At 48.8% G+C, this 25,447-nt stretch overlaps 1 protein-coding gene across 1 annotated transcript in view; it reads right to left on the bottom strand.

Annotated features, from left to right (window-relative positions):
- Positions 1–25,447, bottom strand: part of LOC144108698 (multidrug resistance-associated protein 1-like) — a 256,880-nt gene that overhangs the window by 129,580 nt on the left and 101,853 nt on the right. The window contains exons 12-13 of the mRNA XM_077641869.1: positions 6,667–6,813; positions 871–964 (exon numbers count right to left, since the gene is read on the bottom strand). Coding sequence (XP_077497995.1) covers positions 871–964; positions 6,667–6,813 — 241 coding nt within the window. The remainder of the gene's footprint in view (positions 1–870; positions 965–6,666; positions 6,814–25,447) is intronic.

Below are 25,447 nucleotides of genomic sequence, written 5' to 3'. Positions count from 1 at the left end.
TTGGGGCTAACCGTTGACGTCCATATGCTGCAAAGAAGTTCATAACGGAGAGAAAAAACCGTAATGCGAGCTTTTTTATGCACTGCCCTATCTTGCCAAGACCGCCGCTCGAACCTTCCGTTTGCAGCTTTCGGGAAGAAGCTCAAGATGTCTGAATGCAACACTCTTACAGGAAAGTGTTTTTATCATGTAAAGGTCATGCACTTTACAGTGAACATTTACCGTGTAAAGAGCAGCGAAATTGCCGTAAAGCATAACAATAAACGCACACGCAACAGTACAATGGCCGGCGTTATCCTTGTCTTAATGTGAACATTCATACCAACGAAACACCTGTCGTGAGCTGTCTCGGTGGCTGAATAGTTAAGGTACTCAGCTGCTGACCCGAAACACGCGTATTCGATTCCGGCCATGGTGGTCGCATTACGACGGAGGCGAAATGCTAGAGCACAGTGTATGGATCAATGTCAGAGCACGTAAAAGAATCCCAGATGGCCGAAATTATATGGAGCCTTCCACTGCGAAGTTCTCACAGCGGCATTCTCTTTGGAACCTTAAACCTATAACCAAAACTGCAACACCTGTTGCACAATCATCATCCGCATATCGAATGGTAGATTTGTCTGATCGACATATATCATGATCTTGTCCCTTTTTGTGTTCCGAAAGTATTCCCACTTGAAAACATGAACAAACTAGGTCCCAAGCAAACGCTGCTGACATCATGACCTGCATTAACAAAATAAAAAGCAATCCAAAAGATATATAGTACTTAAACCACTTTCTTACAGTTTCTAGACAACAGCGATTTCTACCACTTTCTACCTTTACTCTTTGCTTTGTGCAGAAATGCGCTAATCGACAGCTCACCTGGCTTCCGGTAAATGTCATAAGAGGCATTGTCCTTGTGTTCTTGATCCATCTCAGTGCAGAATTCCGAGATGCGTCCGAGCCCCAGCGCTACCTGCAGATGGTATTGGCCCATTAGCAACCACACTCGCACAAAGGAAAAGGGCATAAATTATCATCATCAATATCATCGTCATCAGCCGCGGCAGCAGTGGCAGCGGCGGCAGCGGCCGTGGCAGCAGCGGCAGCAACAGCGGCGGCGGCAGCGATGGCACTGGTGGCAGGAGCGGCAGCAGCAACGGTGGCGGCTGAAGCAGCGGTGGCAGTGGCGGCAGCAGCGGCAGCAAGGCAGCAGCGGTGTTAGTGGCGGCAACAGCGGCGGGAGCGGCAGCAGCGGCAGCGGCGGCGGCAGCAGAGGCGGCAGGAGTAGTAGTTGTAGTAGTAGTAGTACTGCTGTTATCGTAATCTTTGACGTTCCTACGTTTTAATAACCATTTGACGTAAACTGCAGAGGTATTTTTTTGTCACTCTCATCGGGCTGCTTTTATGTCTGTTACTTTTGGGTCGTGGTTCCGCGGCAGCATGCTGATTGCAGTGGGGAGCTTCGAAGCACTTCTCAAGAGGAGACAGTACGAGGGTTCGACACCAGAGGCAAAAACTGTTAGACTACGTCACTAGCGGTAGCTATATGCGGCCGCGCACTGAGATAAGAAGAGGACGGAGCTTGTCTTTAAGCCGAATAAAAGCGGCCTATCTCGCCAAGGCGTCAAGAAGCGGGAGCTGAGAAGGTTTGTAGGTTTGGAGTCAAGGGTCGGACGGAATCGCGTCTGGTCGGGATGGTATATGATAATAGTAAGTCGCACCGACCAAAAATTATGATGGAATGACGTCTCGGCTCCCACACGGGAGCCTTGCTCACAAAGAGGCAAACGTTGCAGTGGTGCCTTCTATATACGGCGTATATGCGATCCCAGGCGTCTCGCGTAGATAGGTGGCAAATTTCCGCCATTGCAATTGATAGTATGCGCTGTGGTGCGCATAATCAGCGACTCAAGATAGAGCCGTGATTTCCTGTATTTCTCTTTCGCGACCACACGTGCCTCTGCCCAGTTGATATTGTGGATGGCAGATATTGAATGCTGGGCAAGCGAATTTTGTTCTGCGCGCCAGTTCTTCAGATCATTCATTTGTCCACGTAATCTGCGTGCAAAATCTCCTGTTTCGCCGATGCATACTGATGGGCAGTCGGAACATGGGACCTTATAAACAACGCCTGGGAATCTTTTTCTTAACCCCGTCCTTGACATTGACAAGTTGGATTCTCAGTTTTGGAGATCGGAGATCAGCCGTGTGCACACCATATGAACCTAAGTTATGCGCAAGTGCATCACTGATGCCTGGAACTTAAGGGAGTGCCGTTCGCTTTTCCGTGCTTTTGGTTGGCTGCATCCTAGGGCGGTCAGGTTTTCGCTGCATGGAGTCGATGATGTGCACCGGGTAACCACAGATCGTAATGTCACGTCGTATATGCTGCGATTCAGCCGCTTGGTCTTCCCACTGGAACATACTTTCATTCGTCGGAGGAGTGATGAGACAACAGAACGTTTTTGACAATCTGGGTGGGTGAATTGACCTATAACTGGGGTAACGGCCGTTATGTGTAGGTTTCCGGTAAACGCTGAAATTTAATCTTGAGGACTGTTGTGACAAGCAGATCCAAAAATGGGAAACGGCCATCGATTTCTTTTTGCACGGTGAACTGTATAGCTGGCACTATGCTGTTCAGTTGTACAATGAAATCTTTCAATGCTTCTCACTTCAGCACGCAAAAGCAGTCATCAATACAAGTTAGGAAAACTTTGAGAGCAGGCGTGAATGCAGCGACCACGCGGCCTTCGATTTCTTCCATGTTCAGATTTGCGACCGTGACGGAGATTGAAGCTCCCATCGCAGCATCGTGAATCGGCTTGTAAGGGACATTCTCAAAAGTGAAATAGGTGTTTGTCAGGCAGAAACGGAGAAGTCCAGTCAGGTCTGGAAGGTCGATAGGGTCCTTTCAGGTAGCAGGTCTGGTACGTCGATAGGGGTCCTTTCACGCAGCGTTGGGTCGGCTTCAAGGGCAGCGGTGCACACTTTCATGGCAAGGTCCACTGGAAAACTTGTGAAAATGAATTTTGCGCCGAAAGAAACCATTATTTCACCGATTTCCAACTGCAGGTGTCGAACTTCTTCGTTGATGTCCTGGGTGTCACGTATGTGTGTAGGTCTTTTGCTTACGAGAGGGGAGATAACGCGGCGCAAACATTTTGATATATTCTGAAGAAGCGAACGGGTAAAACCTACAGTAGGGCGCAGCGGGACTTCAGGCTTAGAAATCTTCGGGAGTCCGTAGATCGCAGGGGTTGAGCCAATGCGGCAAAGCAGGTAGTAATAGAGGGAACGTTGCTGCGGTGGAACCATCCGAAAGACATCGGCCGGTGCTTGTTGCAGTTCCTTCTGAACTTTACCGTGTGATCCGGAGCAAGTTTGGCGTAAGTGCCCTCTTCTTCCAAGAGAAGAAGCATTTTTTCCGTGTACTTGCTTCTATCGAGCAGCAGAGTTGCTTTCCCTTTGTCGACCGGGAGTACCACGATGTCCGGATTAGTGCGAAGGCTCGTGACCGCTTGTTTTTCTTGACGTGTCAGTGACGAAATCGTGAGATGCAAAGGTAACTTCGACAGAACGCCGACAAGGCGTGTAGGTGCTTCCGCTCGGCGCGACGGGTCAACCTGGGCGAGAGCCTTTTCCGCCGCACATATAATCTTTCTTGCGTCGAGGGCCGGACCCATGTTTATATTTAGGCCCAGGCTCAAGATCGACATTTCCGCCTTGTTCGGTCGTTAAGATGACAGGTTCCGTACGAACCTTTTTGGGGCATCCAGGGACCTGTCTCTTCGGCGTCGCATTAGCCTTTCCAGTTTGTTTTCATGAGCATGCTCAGCTTTTCCAGAACGGAGGCCAGCTCGCAAAATTTGCGTAATTTGCGGGGGTAATCCTCGGGACAGTTGAATTCCAGTCGTCGAAGTGCGAACAACGTATTATTTTCCAGTTCCCTGGTTGTGTCCTTACACAAAAGAATTCTGGCCTGTTGAAGCTGTCGCTCCGCCTTAGAGACTACAGGTAGTCCGCACTTTGTAGAAACCGGCCTCTGCAGCGTCAATGAACGAGGAATTAAGCTTCGGGCTTTGCAGGCGAGGTTGAACTTGAGGTGCCCCTTGGATCGAGCAATCCGAGTTGTCAAAAAAAAAGAAACGTCGTGTCTCAGTGATGATGGCCTGATCATACGTGTGGCGAAAATGCTTGTAGTCAAGGGTCTGACGGAATCCCGTTTGGTTTGGGATGGTATATGATATTAGTAAGTCGCACCAAGCAAAAATTATGATGGAAGGACGTTTCGGTTTCTATGGCGGGTGTCCATCACTCTGTTTGCATCCAAAAGTTTCAGTCATCGATGACAACATAGTACTTCACTCGACAAAATTCTCATAATACGCCCATGTTCAGGGGTATTGGCCGCCGAATTTCCCAATTGTTATGCGCGGCCACGCAAAAAATAGGGAGATGATCTTCATGAATGGCTATTCCTTATGGCATTCCATCTGGGAACGATACAGATAAGCAGGTAGAGATAATAACGACTCCTTTTGTACTTTAGGGTAACGAAGAAACGCCATGCACACCAAAGGTGTTACACCGGGATGTTTCGCGCCTGTTTGGCGTTTTTCACGCGTAACTGAAGACACAGCGATGGATAATTTGGAAAGCGGGTGCCCAACAAAAGTCATATGAAATAGAACAGTGCACAGACGGCCACTTCCATTTTGATGTTACCAACATTCTCATTATCATGTCAAATCCTGCTAAACTTGCTAGTCAGTCAAGCACTTATTTTAATTAGAGGATTGACTGCGAAAATCAAATCTAACTTTGTGTCCGCCTTCTCATCAACCTTATGTGCAAGAAGTGCATTTGTCTTACACTCATCATTTCTTGTTAAAAAATCGCACTACCCTATTTAGACCACCCTGCGTAGGCCTCGAGTACTAAATGTGACTGTTTCTCTTACATTTATATCAAGGGGCACAACTATTCTTCAGTGTGTTAGGTGCTATAAATAACGTCGCAAACAATAAGCAAGTGTTGCGTCATGTGCTTTTCCGCCAGGGCGTGTCAACAGCCTAACCTCCTGAACGCTGTTTAAGGTATATGTGAAAACTAGTGAGCCGCCGAAGCTTCTGCTTCATATAAAATAGCTGCCTCTCTCTCTCTCCCCGGCATCCTTCCTCTCCCCATACTTATGCTTGTTTTCATCACTCTAAGTCAAAATATTTTCTCAAGGTCATAAAGATGGTTTGGTTTATGGGGGTTTAACGTCCCAAAGCGACTCAGGCTATGAGAGACGCCGTAGTGATGGGCTGCGGAGATTTCGACCACCTGGGGTTCTTTAACGTGCACTGACATCGCACAGTACACTCAAGGTCATAAAGAGTAAGAACGGCTCGATATCAACGGCTACAGGTCAAAAGACACGGACAGAAACTGTAAATGTCTGTACCAACGCTTTTACTTAGCGCCGCTGGATATTTCGAATTGCCGCGGTGTTTTCTAATCATTGCTTTAATCGCCTGAATAGCTATGGCCGTCAGAACAAGTCGGTCCGAAGGCAGAAAGCATTCTACAAGTCACACTATGCAGAGCGTAGGAAGAGAAGTCCACCAGTATCAACATGTTCGAGCAGCACCTCATCGCACTGAGTAATTTTTTCTCACAATTACATGTGGAAATACCTCCACTGACTTACGCGGCGTTCGCTATTGGCAGGTAGCTGATGGCATCATTTGTTGACGTCCAGGATATGTGGGTATGACCAATGGGGATTGTCCTTTCTATGGCAGCCGGTGTTGGGCCCTCCACTTCATCTGCACTCTTGGGCTACTGATTTTTCTGCTTTCTCGGAGTTCCGTCTCTATAGCTCAACCTCAGAAGGGGTGTTCCCAGAAAGAACTCTCAGCATTGATGAAGTACGCGGACGGTTTCATCCTTAGTTATGAGTCGGGCTGTGAGCTACGATATTTCGGCCACAGAAAAAAAAAGGTGAATCTAACGTGCACATAATGCTCCTTTTTCACAGGATTTGATTGTTTTTTGTGGCTGCAGGGAAAAAATTATGGCACAGTTAAAAATGCTGACAGTGTACACTCAGCCACCAGTTGGGCAGACATACTTTTTTCACGAAGAACGTAACATCGAGATAGCACGCAGAAAAGAGGAGAACAGAACGGGTGCTGGGGATGCAGCGCCCCTCCTGGTCTCGCCTTTCACCTGTGCTGTCTAAATGGTACGTTTTTAGTTCATACAATTAGAAATGTCAACTCTTAAACACGGGAATGTTAACTCATACGCGCCACCAACGCGAACTTCCGATTAGTTAACAATCGGTTTTCTCAAAGTAAAGAGAGCAAAATGAAGGCATGCAGGAGAAAATAGGAGACAAGCGCTGCGTCCAGCGCTTCTCCACTGTGTTACTTCGTTCTGTGCTCTTCACTTCCATATGGATTAACAACATGCCAAAGCCACTACTCTGGCAAACATTCAGCGCAGACTATGTAACGTGAATGATCTCAGACCAGTCAGGCAGTGATGAAATGTTTCCATTCGTAAATAATCCCCAACAGAAAGAGCGAAATTATGAGACTGAAATATTTAGGCCTACGTGGAACACAAATTACTTCAGTGGACTGCATCATTTCTTCCACAACGCACATAATTGGGACATACCTGACGTCCATTTCTGAAGATCAGCGCTGTTGAGCTGAGCGTCAGGTCGGTCACGTAGAGCAGGTATATGCAGGAGAAGGACAGCTGTGGGCTCAGAGCGATGCTAGGCTCAAAGAAGTACAGCGTCAAGAATAGGATAATGGTCAGCTGAAAGAAGCACCAGTGTTCTCTTCAGTAATGGCGGTTTTTCTCTACAAAAATTTTTTTACACAGTGAATAAATTGTCCATAAGGTTGTCTTCAATAGAATTTACAGACAATACAATCTGCTCGACGAACACCGAGCACGCTGGTTTCTTTCTCCGCCGCAGAGTCATTCAGTCCATTGTGGGCGCATGTCAGCACAAATAAACAGCTTCCTTTTTAGAAGAGGTTTTATCTGTCTTCCTCACTCCTCGGACTGCCGTCACCACAACGTGACAATACAAATCTTATAGGCAATCCATAGTCAATCTTTAGACTTATGGATATACACTTTGAGCACACTTTTGTGTATAGACCGTCTGTGGACGATGAATAGACAAATTGAATTATCTATTCGAAGGCACTAGAGCGAATAAAAATTTATAGAAGTCTATAAACAATTTTATAATGCTTCCGAACAGCCTGCTTGAAAACAACAGGCAAAAACCACGAATGCTGTGTACACTGGGTGCTAAACGCATAGTTTTCTATTTGCAATTATTATTATTCTTTGTTGTAACCCTTACGACTCGATTAATTTGGTTCAAAGATTTTGATGCCTACTTAGATACATATGGCGTTACAGAAGTAGAAATTCTTGGCGATCTATGATTGCCCTACCGCATTGGCTCAGTGGCTCTGGCGTTACGCTGCTGAACGAAAGATCACAATACGGAATTTCATCAGCGGAGGCCACTTCGAGATGAAGGCAGGTTGCAAAAACAATCGCTTTTTCGTATCACTACGTACTCTTCGTCCCGCGTGGACCACCGTTTCAAAGTTGGCGTTCCAAGCTGCAGGACTCTTTTTTTCTGATTCATTTGTTCTAAAGACTAGCACGCACTGGAACCACCTTCCCGCCTCCGTTGTGTCCATCAGTGCACCTGATGCTTTGAAGTCTGCTGTGTACAATCACCTTAATTATTCTGCCTTTTACGCATGTATTTTTTAGTCACCCACTCCTACCCGCAACTCGGATCATCCCTGATAGTAATCAAAAGGTATAATGGGCTGTGCGATTTCAGTGGACGTTTAGGAACCCCAGGAAATGAAAACCTGGAGCGATGCACACCACATTTAGCGCAATCCAGCTTCGTGATTTAAACCACACATAAAATAACCTATCATTGAAAGAAAATAAGCAAATGACGCGGTTAAATGGAGGTATATGGGAGACGCCTTTGGCCTGCAGTGATGATGCATATCATGCACCAATACATGTCCTCCAATATACAGCTTACTCGTAGCTCTTGACTTCTAATGGTGTCAATGATGGGGAGATGGCTTTTCGAATTGGCTGTTTAACGCCGCCGTCTTTTGCATCTCGAAGGAAGAGTATGACGCGGGAAGTACCCGAGCTCGCGCCTGAAGTCACCGCGTAATCATGAAAGCTTTAGACAATGGGCACCTACTCTCCGCTACCGCACCATTTCAACGAGGTGCCATTTTCGGTTGCATTGACGTAGATAGAAATGTAGGCGCTATATCTTCTATGGCCTGAGGCGCACGCGCGGAGTTGCAAAGCGGAAGTTTGTTCGACGGCATCCCGGTGAAGCTGAAGCTACTGGGTTCGCACCTCGCCGGATGTTTCTTCGTGCCCACGTTGTCTTGAAGGAAGGAGCAGCAGGAAAACAGGCTTCGACATATTTTTAGCATAGGAAAGTTGAGGTAGCCTCAAAGTAAGCGTTAGCAGTCTGCGTGACGCCGGCGCCAGCACACGCTGCACACAAAGCCTGATGGCAAGACCAGTGCGGAAAGGTGCGCAATCGGAGGGGCATACATTTTCGAAGATGCACTAAACACGAGTAGGCAAGAAAAGGAACGACGCGACGCAAGCGCTTAAATTCCAGCCACTAAAAATCTTATGAAACGATAACAGTATGTTACCTCGCTGCGAAAACTGGCATAAGCTTTAGACTGCTAACGTTCCTGTAGAGGAATATTTGCTTTCCCCACGTGGGCGTTACGCAGAATAAATAACTTATTCATTCTACTGGGTGCGAGTTAGTACCAACATTGCGTTTCATACAATGACAAAGCGTACTGATGAACAAATGAAGTCATACCGGAAATGCTATAGCTAAAGTGACATTCTGCAGTTCCTCTGTTGTCAGTCGAACCGGCTTATTGCCGATGCGATCGATGCGACCGCGAGCGGGTGACCGGCGGGCGGTGGCAGGATAATACAGAAGTATGCCCATGCCCCTCTTTTGCGGGTACGGCTTTAGCTCCTGCACACTCCATTTAAGAGCATTCATACGTAGAAGACGCTGCGTTTTGTCGCCCGACGGGAAGATGTCCCATGTTCCTTCAAACCTGTTCACATTGCATGCATGTGACACAAATTACCGTTTTTAGAGCAATAAAATGACATAACGCAATGTTTTGTAGAACAGTGAGGTCACTAATTATTTTAAGGGCTTTCTTTCTGTACCTAAGAAAAGCGGCAGAAGGAGATAAGACAGGACCGCCGGCGATACAGTCGGAAGCTGGTTAACGAACGCTGAGTGTCTTTTAGCTGCTGTCTGAGTAACAGACGCCCTTATTCATGCCGACATGCATCAGCCACCTTACTGGCACGCGTCCGTTCTGTTTGTATTTGGACTTGAAAGGGACTGTTTGTCACAGGAAATGCGTTGATGACTTATGGCTGAACGGTAAAGGCGTGCGAAAGGTGTGGGTGCAGCTATTCAGGGTGTGCACTAAGAAAGCATTCGCCAAACCGAATGTTTGCGTTCCTTCATAACGCACAATTGATATGCCCGGCTGTTCACTGCGCACTATCTGCATGTAGGCATGCAGCGGTTGTCTAAATGGCGTTGGCAATCCTGTGCCTGAATAATAGCGATTTAAAGGCAGTCTGTGGCTCTAATAAATTTGAGCGGTTTCCCTTTATACAGCCTTTCATCTGCTTGCTTGCAAACCTCTCCAAAGGAGGTCAGCTAGCTCCTCACCCCTTTCGTTACCGAAGACGAGGTGGGCTCGAACCACGCAGTTTGTGCAGCTCCCCGTGAAGACAACCTCGACACATCGTCACTCGCGCATGTTCCAATCCCTTAGCGAAGACGAGCCTGGGTGTCCTAGATTTTAGAATATACGCCGGCTTCAGCATATGATATTTCAGAAAAAAAGCAAGCTCGGTAGGCCGGCAAATCGGACAGAAAATAATCTGAATGCTAAAACAGACAACTAGATATGGGTGACCTGCAATGCAGTTTGGCGATACCCGTGTCTCCATCTAGTGGTATGAGCGCTGAGTCAAGAGTGAATTAGAGCTTACTTCTCCATCTTAAATGGTCTCTTTGGAGTCCAGTGAAACATCATCTGCCACAGATCCGAAGCGGCATCAGAATAAGCGCCGGTACTGTTGCCTAACAGACACAGTCGCGGAGAGGACACAGGCGAGAAAAGATCGCTGCCCGTAGAGACGGTGGGAAATTTCACCGGACTTTTAAGGCCGCTGTACGATCGTTTAGGTGTTTAACCTTGGGCAGATGCGCCTTCTGCAACGGCTTTGACAAAGACTTTGGATTTTCGGTAGATGTGCAAGATTTGTTTTACTCTGCACCTCAAGACCAGCTTTTGTTGGCTGTAAAGGAATGCATAGAAGCAAACGGCGACGTGTCTTTCCAGAATTCTTCAGGACTGTCGGTTGATATTTTTTTCGCTCTATTACAATTTTACCTAAGTGCTACTTTTGTACATTTTGACAACCTGCCTTATTTTGCAGTTCAACGGTGTGTACACAGGGTCCTGCGTGGCCCCTATCCTTTGCGATATATTTTGAACAAAGGTTGATCAATCTTTAGATACTCTTCTATAGAGGAGGAGTAGTTTTAAAGGTTTTTAGGCATGTGGACGATTTTTCAGTGCTCTTAAAAAAAGCAGACGTCATTCACCTACTCCTCTACAGTAGGTGAAGTTTTAAATGCTTTGGACAAACATGGTCTTCGGCTCGCTTTTACGCATGAACTACCCGACACTAATGTTTTACAGTTTTCAGATTTGAAAATAACCTTCCTGGAAAAAACGCCTGCTGGGGCTATTACCCGCGTGCAAAAAAGATCTTTTACCTTTTGATTCTAAGCATTGCAAGACTGTAAAAAGAGCAATAGCGTCGCATTGCCTGGAGCCCTCTCTCAAGAAATCGTGGCCGCATCAGTTGCGAGATAGCTTTCACAATCAGATGAGCCAACTTTCGGTGGCTGGGTTCCCCTGCTCTGTGTTGGTTGCTGTTTGCGAGACCCTCCATCAAAAACTTAAACACGGAACCCGAAGAAAGACCGGAGAAGATCGTTTCAGGACACAGAAGCCGCTAGTTGTGCCTTATGTACACAAGACCTCGTACAACTTGAGGAAAGTGGCCAACAGGTACGGCGTGGGTGTCGTTGTTTCGGCTCCCAACAAGCTGGAAAAGTTGTGCCCCGAATCTTCGACTGCAGGAAGCAGGGTTGCCAGATAAAGCACGGCACTGTTTATCAAGTGTTCCGTAGGAGTGGTCTACGCTATCCCCTTAACTTGTGGGAAGTGTTACGTTGGTCAGACTGGCCGCTGCATCAACGAGCGTTTGGGGGACCAGCCCGAAATTTGTCGGACTTAAAAGATAAGTACGCTCATTTGGTTTGCGCACGTAATGAGCTGCGACGGGTGCGAGGCGTGTTTGTAAGAGACGAAAATTCTTGGCAAGAGCATAGATAAGACTGCGCGTATGAGCCTGGAGGCTTTCTACATAAATAAATTTGGCTGTAGGTGCATCAGTACTCCTTCTTTATCTCTTTTTGCCTCAGAGTTTAACTTTTTAGTTTCAGTTATGCGATTTTTCTTTTTCTTGTGTGATTTTTGGCTGCCTGCCCGTTTCTGCGAAGCGATGTTGCTTTGGTTCATCTCCTCCTCCTTGTTACCCTTCTCTCCCCTCGAAGATTCACCGTATATAAGCTGCATCCTGGCTTCAATAAAAATTCAGTTGTGAGTAAAATGGCACTTGTGTCGCGTCGTCGTTCGTCCTTGTGGTTTGCATGGTTTTGGCGCTAGGTTTTCTTTAATTCAAGTATGCACCAACTAGCCCAAAAAGAGGTGTTAGTGCAACGGGTAAGTTGGCACGAAGTGCTTTTGCGTGTTGACGTGTTTAGTGACTCGATGGAGTAGTGTATATCTGCGTTGCACTCATCTACACTCGCATTAGAGCACCCGTAATGTAAACACAGCGTTTTCCTCAAAGTATTAGGGTTGACCGGTGCAGTAACCAGTCGCGGGATGTGTGTGTGTGTGGGGGGGGGGGGTAGCGGTAATCATCATCATCATCAGCTCGACTACGCCCACTGCAGAGCAAATACCTCTCTCATGTTTCTCCAAATAAAGTGCCCTTTGCCACCTGCGGCCACCGTATCCTCGCAGGCTTCTTAATATAATCAGCCCACCTGACTTTCTGCCGCCCCCTGCTACATTTGCCTTCTCTTGGACACGGTTAAAGAATGCAACGCGAAAATAAAGGACAAACGAAGGAGTAAACAGGACTGGCGCTCCCCTGTCCACTTCTTCACCTGTCCACATAACTTTTGGGTGGGTGTTTTCTTGTTTGTACTGATGCATAAGGCATTGTTATGCATGGATTACCACCTGCTTTTCTCCTACGACGGCAAAATAATTTATATTCGCATTTCTTTCCCGTGATGTATAGGTTTTGGTTTCAGCAGCCCAATAAGGACTGTGACGTCAACGTGTGCTTACAGGTCACGTGAGATATGAAAAAACAAATATAATCGCTGCTTCCACATTTGTTGTCATTTCGGCTCTTGAGGAAAGCTGCCTTCAGTACTGAAGTAAATAAAAACGATTATATGGACGTTTTTCTATGCCTCACATGACAAAAAAGCACTCTTTAACGGCACAGCCATCGCTCGGCGGTTGAAACCAAAACCGAAACAGCAGGACAAAAGAATTCGATTACAAATTATTTATGGGTCGTAGACGATTATCACACGGTGATTCATACGTAGTAGTGTCTTCGGCATCATTATAGAAAAAAAATGGCACCAAAATTACGCGTTCTACTACTTGAACTTTACACCTATCATTTATATTCAATAGCTCGCTGCGTTATCCTTAACTTAAGCTGAACCCTCCACGTTTCTGCCCCATAGGCGAGTTCCGCCAAGTTACAGCTGTTGTATACTTCTGTATTGAGGGATATTGGTAAACTTCCACTCATGATCTGCGAGAACCTGCCATATGCGCTCCACCCCATTCTTATTCTAGTTATTTCCCACTCATGAGCCGGATCAGCGGTCACTACCTGCCATAAGTAGACGCACTTACTTGCCATTTCCAACACCTCGATACCAATTATGAACTGCTGCTCCCTTGCGAGACTGCCAATACCTGTTGTTTCTCGAACAACAATGTGGTAGTTGCGGTGCACGAAGCGGGACGAGCGGTCAAGCACAACGACGAGTCCATGGCTGCCTATGCGTCTCTTTCCTGGTCGGCAACTTCATACCCTTAAAGCAGTTCAGTACGTTCCACGGCGATAATGCATCTGGTTTTTTTTATGTCGACTAAAGACTTTGATCTTCGCTAAAACCAGGGACTAGATGATGACTAGTTATTAAGCAATAATACATAGATTGATTTGCTAAGGTATGTGCGCTTTATTTTCTTCTATCACGTTTATATAGCGAAATCCAAGGCGTCAGGTGTGCAGCGAGTTGTCGGAGAATCAATCAATCAATCAATCAATCAATCAATCAATACATCAATCAATCAATCATTTTGCATGTTCCTCCCGTCCCGGAGTTTAATGCCTTGGCAGCTGCCACATCGTCCTCCCCAAGCAACTCACAACGATGCCGCTTCCCGCGTCCGCCACCGTTGCTAAAGGCGGGCTATAAGACAGTCTTCAGGACCCGCTCGGGCCTCAACTTTGCCACCCAAGTCGTTCACACCGCAGCCCGCGGCCTGGCCGCGGCGTGTGGTCTCACGTCCTGCACTTTTATTTGCAGGCGGCATGTCACCTCAGCTACCGTTCCAATGCGCTGGCCATCAGCACGCCGTAGGCGCCCATCACGAGCCAAAACCAGCGCTTGACTTAGCTGTACACAGTGGTAAGGGCCACACAGTTCTAGCGTGTGTAGCTGCCCTTGATGACTGTTGTAAAGAGGTCATACACGGCTTTCCTGATGGCATCACCCCCTCTCCCCAAGACTGGCTCCAATATCTCCGCATTCCGGGATATCAAATCCTTAATGTTCGCTGCCTCGGAACTTCCAACACCACTTTAGTTACGTTCACGGGCCGTCGTGTCACATGCTACATGTACTTCGGTTTCGAGACCCACTGCAGGCCCTTCCGTTCCCTGCAGCAGGTGTGCACGATCTGCCGACAACGCGACGACCGTCGAGACAAGTGCCCAGGCCTAAAGACCCCGCTGTATTCGCTATGCAGCCCCGATAACAACCACGAACATCAGCAATATGAGCCACGCTGTGTTCTTTGCGATGGTGAACATCCGACCGGCTCCCCCGCCTGCAGAAGAATGGCGGTTTGACCTAGTTGGATGTAGTTCATCTTGAAAACAAATACCAGCGCACAAGGACGAATGGGAAAGAAGAAGGTTAGACACTACAAGCGCTGTCTCGCAACTAAGCATTCTTGTCCTTGAACAATCATACCGCGTATATTGAGGCCGATGTAGCCGGGTTAGAAAGGTGTCCGACGAAAAAATAGAGCCGATAAAAATAAAACCTGTTGCAGATGAATGGCGATTTGGGCTAATTGGACGTAGTTTATCTTTAAAATAAAAATCAACGCACACAGACAGAGGACAAAGAAAATAGGTGGACACTTTTGATCTGACACTTTTCTTGGTCTGACACCTGTCTAACCCGGCAACATTGGCCTCACTTCACGCGGTATCCGTGTGCCGGGACAATAAAGCTCAGCGGCGAGACAGTGTCTAGCCTTCTTTGTCCTTCGCCCGTGAGCGCGGGTTTTTGTTTTCAAGATGAACCCATACCTGCACGCGCCTATGCGCCGCCCGGTACTGCTGGGCCTACTCGGCCTCTACGTCTCCAATTAGTTCGTCAGAGGCGCGAGCACTTATGACACACAGCCCTCCTGTTTCCTCCCCTGCCCAACTACAGGGCACTCAGCCCATCGGTCGTCAGGTCTCCCTAACTCCTACTACTCAAAAAAGTCGCTCTCAGGCCCGCTAGTCGCCGACCTCTCGCTACACGCCTCGCTCTACTCAGAGAGCTGCTCTACCTCGTCAGGACCCGCCCTCCATTTGTCGTATCTTGGGGCAGCTCCTGCACTCACACCAGCTTCCTCTTCGACGCCCCACCTCTCCAAGCTCCAGACCGAACTCGACGACCTCTGCCATGTCGTGTCCGACCTTGCGAACCATGCGGCCGAAATACGTCGCGATATTCAAAGCCCTCTTGCGCCATCCTTCCCACCGCCGCCTGTCACGCCTTTCATGGAGCCGTGGAGCCTGGATTACTCCTGGTCATCGAAACGCTCACTCATGGCTAACAGGAGCTCTCCGCCAACTTGACCTAGCTGCAGCATCTAGTTGCCTCCTCCCACACCACGAATCAGGCCCTGGCAGAACGCCACACGCTTATGGGTTTTTCCCTACCTCGGCTGCCAGCCGCAACCACCAGAGTTATGGATCGCGTGGCGGCCCTGCCCTGTAACCTTTCTCGCCCAGCCCACCGCTCCGACCGAAAGCCTTTGACGGTCTTGAAATGGAACTGCTGAGGCTATCATCGCAAACTCGCCTGCCTGCTACAGCTTATGACCACTGCTTTGCCTCCGTCAGCCATCATCGCCCTTCAGGAACCCTGCTGTTAGCCTCTCCTCCCCGGATATGCGTGTTGCATGTCGTCAGGTCCCAGCCGCTCTGGAGTGCATATGGGCAAACAAATTGCGCGCGTGACTCACGCCATCAACGGAACCACCCCCTACCATATCCTGCTGGAACTGATCCCGCCATCTAGACAGATTCCTAGTGTATTTGTGCTCGCATTGAACAGCCCTCCTGGTTCCAGCTCTGAACCTTTCTGTTGCGACTTTTATCACGCCTCTCGCCTCGCACGCCGCACTCTCCTCTTAGCGGTCTGTAACTTTAACGGGGCCCACCATGCATGGGGCTATATCCGGCCCACGGCCAATGGCACGCCACTCTACACGCTGATACAATCGCGTAGCTTCTCCTAGCTCACTGATACCTGGTAAGGACCTTCTGGTCAGCAGGCACTTTGCCTTCCGAGTAGCGCCACGCCGACGTTACTTTCATGCCGAAACCCGGCGAACTACTCGACCTGTATAAGCTCGCCCTATCTCTTTTACTTCGCACATTGGTAAGCTCCTTTAATATGCCATTCTGGGACGTCTCTAACCACATCCTGACTCGCGCTCTTTCCTCCCACATACTCAATACTGCTTCCGTAGGCATCTTTTCACAAACGATGCCCTCCTCCAACTTTGTCACAATATTCTCGAACACCTCACCCCATCATCCACAAGGAGATCCTGGCACTTGATCTCCATGCCGCCTTTGACAGCGTCTCGCACGTCACTATCTAATGCGGTCTAGCTTCTACTTAATGTGGCCCCCGTACGATCGCGTATATGCCTTCCTCGTTGACCGCACCGCTACAGTCGGCCACGGAAAACTTCGGTCCCCGCCCTTCCCCCTACTCGTCCGCTGCACCACACAGGATGCTGTCTTATTCCGCTCCCTTTGATTATCTCCGCTCATCATCTATTATCTTATCTTATTACCTTATATTATCTTATTATCTCATCTTATCTTATTATCTTATCTTATTTTATTATCTTATTTCAACATCTCGGCTCCTTTTGCCGGTCTCCCGGCAGTCCTCTCCGACATCCCTGACCTTTCGCAAGTGATTTACGCGGATGATATCACCCTTTGGTCAAACGCCGGTTTGGCGGGCCACATTCAATCCAGCCTACAGGGCGGCCTCGACACCATCACATCCTACGCAGCCTCCTGCGGCGTGACCCTTTCCCCGTCTAAATTCCAACTCCTTGTGCGCGGCCAGTCCGGACCCCTGCCACCCCCACCTGCATAGTTCTGTTCCTCCATGGCACCACTATTCCAACAGTCACTTCGCTTCGCGGCTTATGCCTCCACCTCCAAGCTGACGGACGTGGCGGTTTCTCTAAAAACGGCCTCCCTGCACAGGTCATGCAGCTTTCGGCCTTGTTTGCAGTATCCTTACATCGTTGTGCGGGCCTCGCGAAAGCCCGCGCTCTGCGCTTCTTCCAAGTGCTCTTACTGAACCACTTCCAGGGTGTTGTCCCTTACCTAGTCCTTACTCTTTCACACCACGGCAGAGTCGATACCTTAATTCGCCGAATCTACAAGAGTCAGGCCTACCACCGACCACCCCTAGCTTGCCACTTCTTGCACTCGGCCTTCATAACAGTTCGAATGAGGTGGTCAAAGGCCATACCCACGCGCAACTACAAAGCCTGATTTTGTCCCCCTCCGGTCGGGCCCTCCTGGGCTGCCTCGACATTCATCAACTGTTCGTTCACTCCCTACAACCAAACTCTCTGCCTCGGTCAGTCCAAACTTTCTCTAAAATAAATCCGATCCCACGCCATATGCAGCCTACTCTCCACTATGCCCGCAGCTCCACCTGGGCGGACTATCTCCGGCGCCGCTATGGCTGGTCCTCGTCCGCCCTCTGCGTAGACGCAACCATATATGCATCGCTTCCTGCATTCACGACATTCGTGGTTGACCACACGGCTCGTCTTCCCACGGAAGCCTCGCTCCGTACCCTCAGCTCTCAGCCGGCATTAGAGTTGGCATCGTTCTGGCTGTCACTAGAGTCACAAAATCTCTAGCTGTCACTATCCCCAGCCCCTCCGTAACCCACCTTGTTTATATCGACCCGGCCTCCCCCTGTCGCGGGTACCGCGACCTAGTTGTTAAGCACACCGCTTCTACTCTCCTTCGACATCTCCCCACCCGCGCACCGCCGACCACGCTCGTGTGGACCCCGGGACACGAAGTGCTGGTGGCCGTAAAGAGGCGCATGTCTGGGCGGACTAGCGCTTTTTACTACTGAGCTGATTCGCCGCCGGTTTCGCCAGGTGCGTCTCCGAAATCTTTCACCCCAGTACTCCCTGGGTACCGAGACATCCTCGCCTGCTGCCGCCCGACTCGCAGCGCTTTTGCCCCGCCTCTCGGCGCCTCTCACTTGCCCAGGCGGTCTCTCTTCGTATGCTCCAAGGACATTACCCTGCCTCTCTCGTCTCCAGCGATTTTACCTAGCCTGCTATTGCCATTGATGCCCACTCCTGGGGCTCTAGCAGCCTTTTAGCACAAAGCCTTTGCCTGTCAAGATATTAAAATGGCCCTCGTACCAAAGCAGACGGGAAGAGCGTTCTGTGCGCACCCGAAATGGAGGGCTAGCTTCTGCTCGTTCACCGGGCTGAAGCAACGTGGAGGGCTGTTGGGGCCTTGGACTGAGGGCCCTACTCGCTGTCCCGCAACATCTACCCCAACCGCTTAAGTAATACGTGTTTGTTGTTGTTGCGACTGCAGGAAGAATGAAAAGTGCACTTGGCCTGCCCACAGGCTCAAGCGGGACCACAATCGCTGCCCCGTGCGGGCAATAGGAGAGTTGAAAGAGATATGAGAGGAAAGATTCAAACTCAAAGAAAGGAATGGTTCTCACACACATGACATCCCCCACTTTTTCCTCCACATTTTCCGTTTGGGGTTGGGAAGGTAACACTTTTGGGCTTCAGGCTGAGCGTACAGGAGAGTCTGACGGTTGAAAACCGTCAGCTTTGCGACCTTGGAAATTAGGTGTGCGCGACTAATTAGGTAAAGACGGTTGAGCACCACTTTCCGCAATACCCACACGTCGCGGCCTCCTCCATCCGGTCTGAGGGAGACGAAACGAAAAGCACTCGAAAAGAAACCAGGAATAGGCGCGAAGACAATGGTGTAACGCTTTGCGAGTACAAGGCCAATGCAACCTTTTAGCGTGCCATACCAGCTCTTTTTCAGGACTCATTTCTTCCAACAACTTTTCTTGATAACAACTCGCAAAAATGAACTTTCCGGGTGATCAATTCAAGCGCAGGAAGGTACGTCCGAAAGAGAGGCATAACGAAGCCGAACTGTCCCAAACGTTTTGAGTGAAGCCACACTTTTTGTTACGTTTTCGTTAATTTATTCTAGTGTTTTATGCCTAACTGAAGGTCAGTATCTTGCTTTTTCTGCCTCGTATGTTCCTTGTAGCATGAAAGGGAGAGAAAAAGGTCGGTACTTTTCGTTCATCCTTCGAGAAAACAGTTTTGGAAGTAAAGGGTTAATGGAGTACAGACACGTAACTTTGGTGGCATGTTTTCTTCTCTACAATAAGGCGGAAGACACTGCTGCGTAAGAATCGCCACGTGATATTAACGTAAGACGGCAAAATAATTTATAATCGATTGTTTTCTGTCGGGCTGTTTCGGTTTCAAAAGCCGAATGATAGCTGTAACGTCAAAGAGTGCTATTGTGTAACGTGAGGCAATAAGAAACGTCATATAATCGCTGCTTCATAGTTTTAATTTACTGCAGTGCTGAACTCAGCCTTCCTCAAGAGTCGGGATGACAACGGGTGTGGAAGCAGCGATTATATTGCAGTTTTTCATGTCTCACGCGACCTTTAAGTACACGTTGACGTCACAGTCCTCATTAGACTGTTGGAACCAAAACCGAAACAGCGCGAGAAACAAATGCGATTATAAATTATTTAGTGGTCGTACGAGCAATCCAATCCACGGAGCTGTGCTGACGTGTCTCGCATGGGCTCCCGCCTCGAAGCCACTTTTCGGCAGAAAGAGTCAGCCTTCGGGCTCGAATATTTTGGACGACATCCGGGCCATTGTCCAGTGCCTGCTGCAGCCGGATTTTGCCAATCTACGGACACCTAGGCATATTGCCGGCTGACTGCCGGCCTAGCCATCGAGCTCGACCTAGCTCGTCACCTCTCCGCCGGGAACTGAGCGCCCAGGGACCCGCACAGATGGAGTACGCCGTGGAAGGCGAGAAAATATCACCGTCGGAGCTCGAGGCCGGAAAATGGGAAACCATTCTTCGTTACCGCGACCGACAACGAGGCCTGAAGAATAAAGGGCCCGCATCAACCGACGACGAGCCTGCGCAGGGGCACGGCCAAGGCAAGTCTAATTCCAATTTTCCATCGCGAAAGAACGGGAAGAAGCTACTTGCACTCAGCAAGAAAGCCCTTCTCCCGCGCTTACCGACCGACGACTACAAAATCGTCTGCCGACCACAAGGTTGGAATCTGAGGGACTTTGCGCCCGGACTACTACTCTTCTGCGCCTGCGAGGTGGCCAGGCTGCCGTATGATACGGTGAAGAATGAAGACATTATCAGAGTCAATACGGCCAACAACACCTTTACGCTATGCACGCCCGATCGTCAACGGGCGACTGCATACGCCAATATTGAAAAACTGAACCTCCAAGATCAAACCTACAACGTAACGTCGTACGTGGCGGCGCCCGAAGACTCGGTAAAAGGGGTCATTTACAACGCCTACGCGGGAGACTAGCCCGAAGCGGTTCGCCAAGGCTTCGGAAACCGAAACGAAGGAATAGAAGTTGTGGATGCCCGAAGGATCGGGAAATCCAGAACAATACAAATCACCTTTTTTTGGAAAGAAGCTACCCAGCCAAGTAATCTATCAGTGCGGCGTCTTTCGGGTCCACCCCTTCAGGGAGCAACATGAGGTATGCTACAACTGCAGGAGAGTAGGACACCGGGCCGATGTCTGCTACAAACCTACAACGAACCTTTGCCGCCGCTGCGGAGAAAATCACTCGCCTCCACCTGAGGGAGAACAGCCAACCTGCCAACCCGTATGCATCGTCTGCAACGGGGGCCACAACACAGGCAGCCGGAACTGCAAATTCCGGCTGATCAACAAGAACAAACAAGGAACGCCCCATGGCAACCAGACACCCAAGCAAGGGGACAACGACTCATCACTACACGGACACCAGTCTAGGCACAGGAAGAAGGAACACGGTGCTACCGGAAAGGGAGGAAGCCACAGCCGGAACAACTCCAGCTCCTTCCCGCCCCTGGGGAACCCTGCAGGGAACGACAAGAGAAGCTCAAGCCGCGGACGCAGCGATAGCCGCTCCAATAAAAAGGTGAGCTGGCCAGCAGAGGCCTCCCAATCTATTGACGCTCGAGAGAAGGAGTTTCAGATCCAACTACAATCCCGAGACAGAGAAATTGCCAGCCTTAAAAAAGAGTTGGCTGACATTAAACGCCTGTTACAAGCGCATCAGGTACAGAATGCCACTGCGGCTAGAATGCCACCCACCGCGTCCCAGGATTCGACCAATAATGCGATGGAAACAGACGCTATTTGCCACACTCCCTCCAACGCGTCCCAGTCTTCAGCCCATAACGCGACGGACACAGACGCCAGAATAGCAACTAAAAGACCGCATCCTACAAAAGAAGGCGAGGAATCCAAAAGAAAGGCCGAGGCTTCGGAAGCCGACACCCCGCAGCCGTCGAAAGCGCCTACCAAACTCAGGGCAGACATCAATACTCTGTCAGAGAGAACTAGCGCTATATCAACAGAACAAGCAACCTTCCAAGGCCTCGTTACTACCAAATTTGCAGAGATAGATATTCGCTTTGCAACACTAGAGGGACAGGTATCCCAAATAGCCACCTGCATGCAGCAAATAATGGATAGGCTTACAACTATCGAGGCCCGCCTACCCCCCACCTTGGATCTGTCCACGACGCCACAACCATCTATAACCCAACATGGCACCACGCCAAAAAGTTGAAATTTGGCAATGGAACTGCAGAGGCTTCCGCCGCAAGCGGGCCTACTTGCAGCTCCACATCCAACAAGCACCGTCTGTTCCAACCCCAGACGTGATTGCATTGCAAGAAGCTAGCGGCAGGGCTACACTGCCAGGCTATAAAGCATATCTGCCACCTCATTATTATACTAGTAACGCAGCCGGCTCCTTCACAGCCACTCTGGTGCATAGAAATATCACCGCAATTCAACATTTTATAAATGATTCGGAAGAAGATTACACCCTACTTGAAATAGTACCAAGGCAAAAAGGAGGCTCAAATCTCTTCATCCTTAATGTATACAACCCTCCCAGAAACAAAGGCAATGGACTCCCACACTTGTTGATAAACACAGTAAAGCCGGCTGCTAGGGCTCAACTATTAATTGTGGGAGACTTCAACGCTCAACACCCAGCATGGGGATATACCAAAGCACCTGCTCTGGCAAATCATAGCCACTAGGGCTCACAACGCTAAACAACCCGAGCGACCACACACGCATGGGTAACAGTGTATGTGTAGACACATCTCCAGACTTATCCCTCTCTAAAAACGTCAAGGACGCAAAGTGGGTCAACACCGGGCAAAACCTTGGTAGTGATCACTTCATCCTTAGCATCACCTTCCCCACGACAAAACTTAAAAACAAAGCAAAAGAAATACGAACCACGGATTGGGACAAGTTCAGGCAACTTCGCGACAAAACAGCTCCAAAGGAGATCTCTAACCTTAGCGACTGGGTTGTCTCCCTGAATGAGGATGTCAGCTCCACTAGCGTTGTGGTGCCAGTTGAGAAGGAGGAGCAGATTGCAGACTCAAAACTGTTACACCTGCGGCAGGCACAAAAAGGCCTCCAAAAACGCTGGAAGCAGCAAAAACACAACAAGTGACTACGCAAAAAGATCGCTGAAATCGAGAGGCGAATCGAGGAACATACACTTACTCTCCAAACACAACAATGGAACCAAATATGTGAAAGCGTCAATGGACAGCTCGGAAATAAGAAGACATGGCATCTTCTAAGACACCTGCTCGATCCAGAACAAACACGTCCCGTGCAACAAAGTCAACTGTACAGACTCATACATAAATATGAGGGTACAACTGAAGACCTAATCAAAGAGCTAGCAGAACGTTATCTAAACACGGATGATAGTACCACACAACCAGACTACCGGGGGACTCCTAATCCAAATTTAGACGCAGACATCACAGACGCAGAGGTCTGGTACGCAATTGGAAAACTGCGGACAACATCTGCGGCAGGACCAGACAAAGTAACAAATAAGACTCTCAGGAACTTAGACGCAACGTCGATCGCGGCGGTTACAGACCTTATGAACAAATACTGGCATGCAGGCAACATACCACCAGAGTGGAAACACGCGAAAATCACTTTTATTCCTAAAGCGGGTAAGAAACTCAGCACTGAGAATCTACGCCCAATTTCATTAACATCATGCCTAGGCAAACTCATGGAGCATGTCATCCTCAATAGGCTCCAAAACTATGCGGAGGACATGAACCTCCTACCTGAAACAATGTTAGGATTCAGGGCCCAACTATCTACCCAGGACATTCTCTTGCAGCTTAACAAGGACATAATTGAAGCTGACGAGGGAACAGGAACGAAAGCAATATTGGGTTTAGACCTTGTTAAAGCTTTCGACAACGTCACCCACAAAGCCATCTTGACTAACTTGTCAGAAATAAACCCCGGAGAAAGGACGTACAACTACATCCGATCCTTCCTCACTAAGAGAACAGCAGTGATAACGGTCGGAACAATAGAGTCTGCCCCAATCAAACTAGGAAGTAAAGGAACGCCACAGGGCTCCGTCCTGTCCCCTTTCCTTTTTAACCTCTCCCTCATCAAAATTCCCCCCAAACTGGCACAAATACCAGACCTACATCACACGTTCTATGCAGATGACATCACACTTTGGGTAACCAAAGGATGCGAAGGCTACATAGAAGACACACTCCAAGCAGCAGTGGACATCATCGAGGCATGCGCATGGGATTCCGGCCTCACTTGTTCTGAGCAAAAATCTGAACTCTTCGTGATCCGTCGTAAACAAAGAGGTAGGCGTACCACGACATCCCCCCCCCCCCGCAAATAAACGTCTATGTTAATGGACGATCTGTCAAAGAGGTACAGACCATGAGAATACTGGGGTTGTATTTACAAACAAATGGAAAAAATACTGACACACTCAGTAAGCTAAAATGCACGGTAGAAGCGACGGCGCGATTACTCCGCCGCATAGCTAACCGCAGACAAGGGGTGAGGGAAAGAGATTTATGCCGCCTAGTGCAGGCCTTTGCGCTGAGCAGGATACTCTATGCCACCCCTTATCTGAAATTTTTGAAAGCAGAAAAGGACAAATTGGATAGCATGATACGGCAGGCCTATAAGGTTGCGTTAAGACTCCCACTAAATGCCTCAACCGAAAGGCTTATGAGGTTAGGAATGCATAACACCTACAATGAACTGAAAGAAGCCCATTTAATGGCTCAAACAGCGCGATTAGCCAATTCCAGAACTGGCAGGAGTATTCTTACCAGGCTCGGAATTCACTTTCAACCTACGAATAACGATGCTAAAGTAGACTTACCCCGCGCCTATAGGACGGCCCTACTAATCAAACCACTCCCCAAAAACATGCACCCCTTACACCATGAGGGTAGAAGACAAGCACGAGCCAAAGCCTTACATAAGAAATACAGACAGTGCGCTGCAACACTTTATGTAGATGCGGCAGAATACAAAAATACCAATGCCTTTGCAGTTGTGGTTGTGAACGAGAATGGTGACCACATCGTCTCGGCGACAATCAAAACGAAATCCTCTGAAACGGCAGAAGAGGCGGCTATAGCCCTCGCCCTAGCACATACCCAAGGGAGCATCATCCTCAGCGATTCCAAAATGGGTATCAATAATATCGCTAAAGGGCGAATTACAAACACCTCCCTTAGAATCCTTAACGCAACCAAATTCTCACCAAATTATTCCGAATTGATATGGGTCCCAGCCCATTCGGGGAATCCGGGGAACGAGGCAGCCCACAATAAAGCCCGAGGGTTCGTCGACCGGGCAGTGGATGAGTCTGGCTCCCTGAATTTCACGAAGGACTCAATGATCACATATCATGATCTCACCAATCATTTTAAACTAGAGAGGAGAATTTTCCCCCCTCCAGACAAAAGACTTACTAAAGAACAAGAGGTTACGTGGCGTCGTCTACAGACTAGATCGATACGCACCCCATCACTCCTCGCACACATTTATCCAGATCTTTACAACCCAAACTGCAAATACTGTGGCCAACGTGCTACCTACGATCACATCCTGTGGGACTGCAAAATAGAGCCACCTCCGGGTTATCTAGTTACAGCTCCTTCTCTCGAGCGGTGGGAGATCGTGCTGGCTAGCTCTGACCCCAGAACGCAAGTTTTGGCGGTGGAGTGGGCTGACAAAGTCGTCGAGGGCTATGTACTCTCGACCACTTAACGCGACCTCTTGCCAAGCTCTTCCCGGCGAATAAAATGTTTTGCAATCAATCAATAGTCGTACGAGAATACCAGTGGTTATGTATGTATAGTAATGCCTTACGCATCATTATAAACAAGAAACCACGCCCGCAAAATTTAGGTGTCTATACTACTTTAAGTAACCCCAGATACTTAAGGAAGAAGAGCCAAT

Source organism: Amblyomma americanum, chromosome 10 (genome assembly GCF_052857255.1).
Source record: "Amblyomma americanum isolate KBUSLIRL-KWMA chromosome 10, ASM5285725v1, whole genome shotgun sequence".
Lineage (NCBI taxonomy): Eukaryota > Metazoa > Arthropoda > Arachnida > Ixodida > Ixodidae > Amblyomma > Amblyomma americanum.
This window is presented reverse-complemented; position numbering and strand designations above follow the sequence as displayed.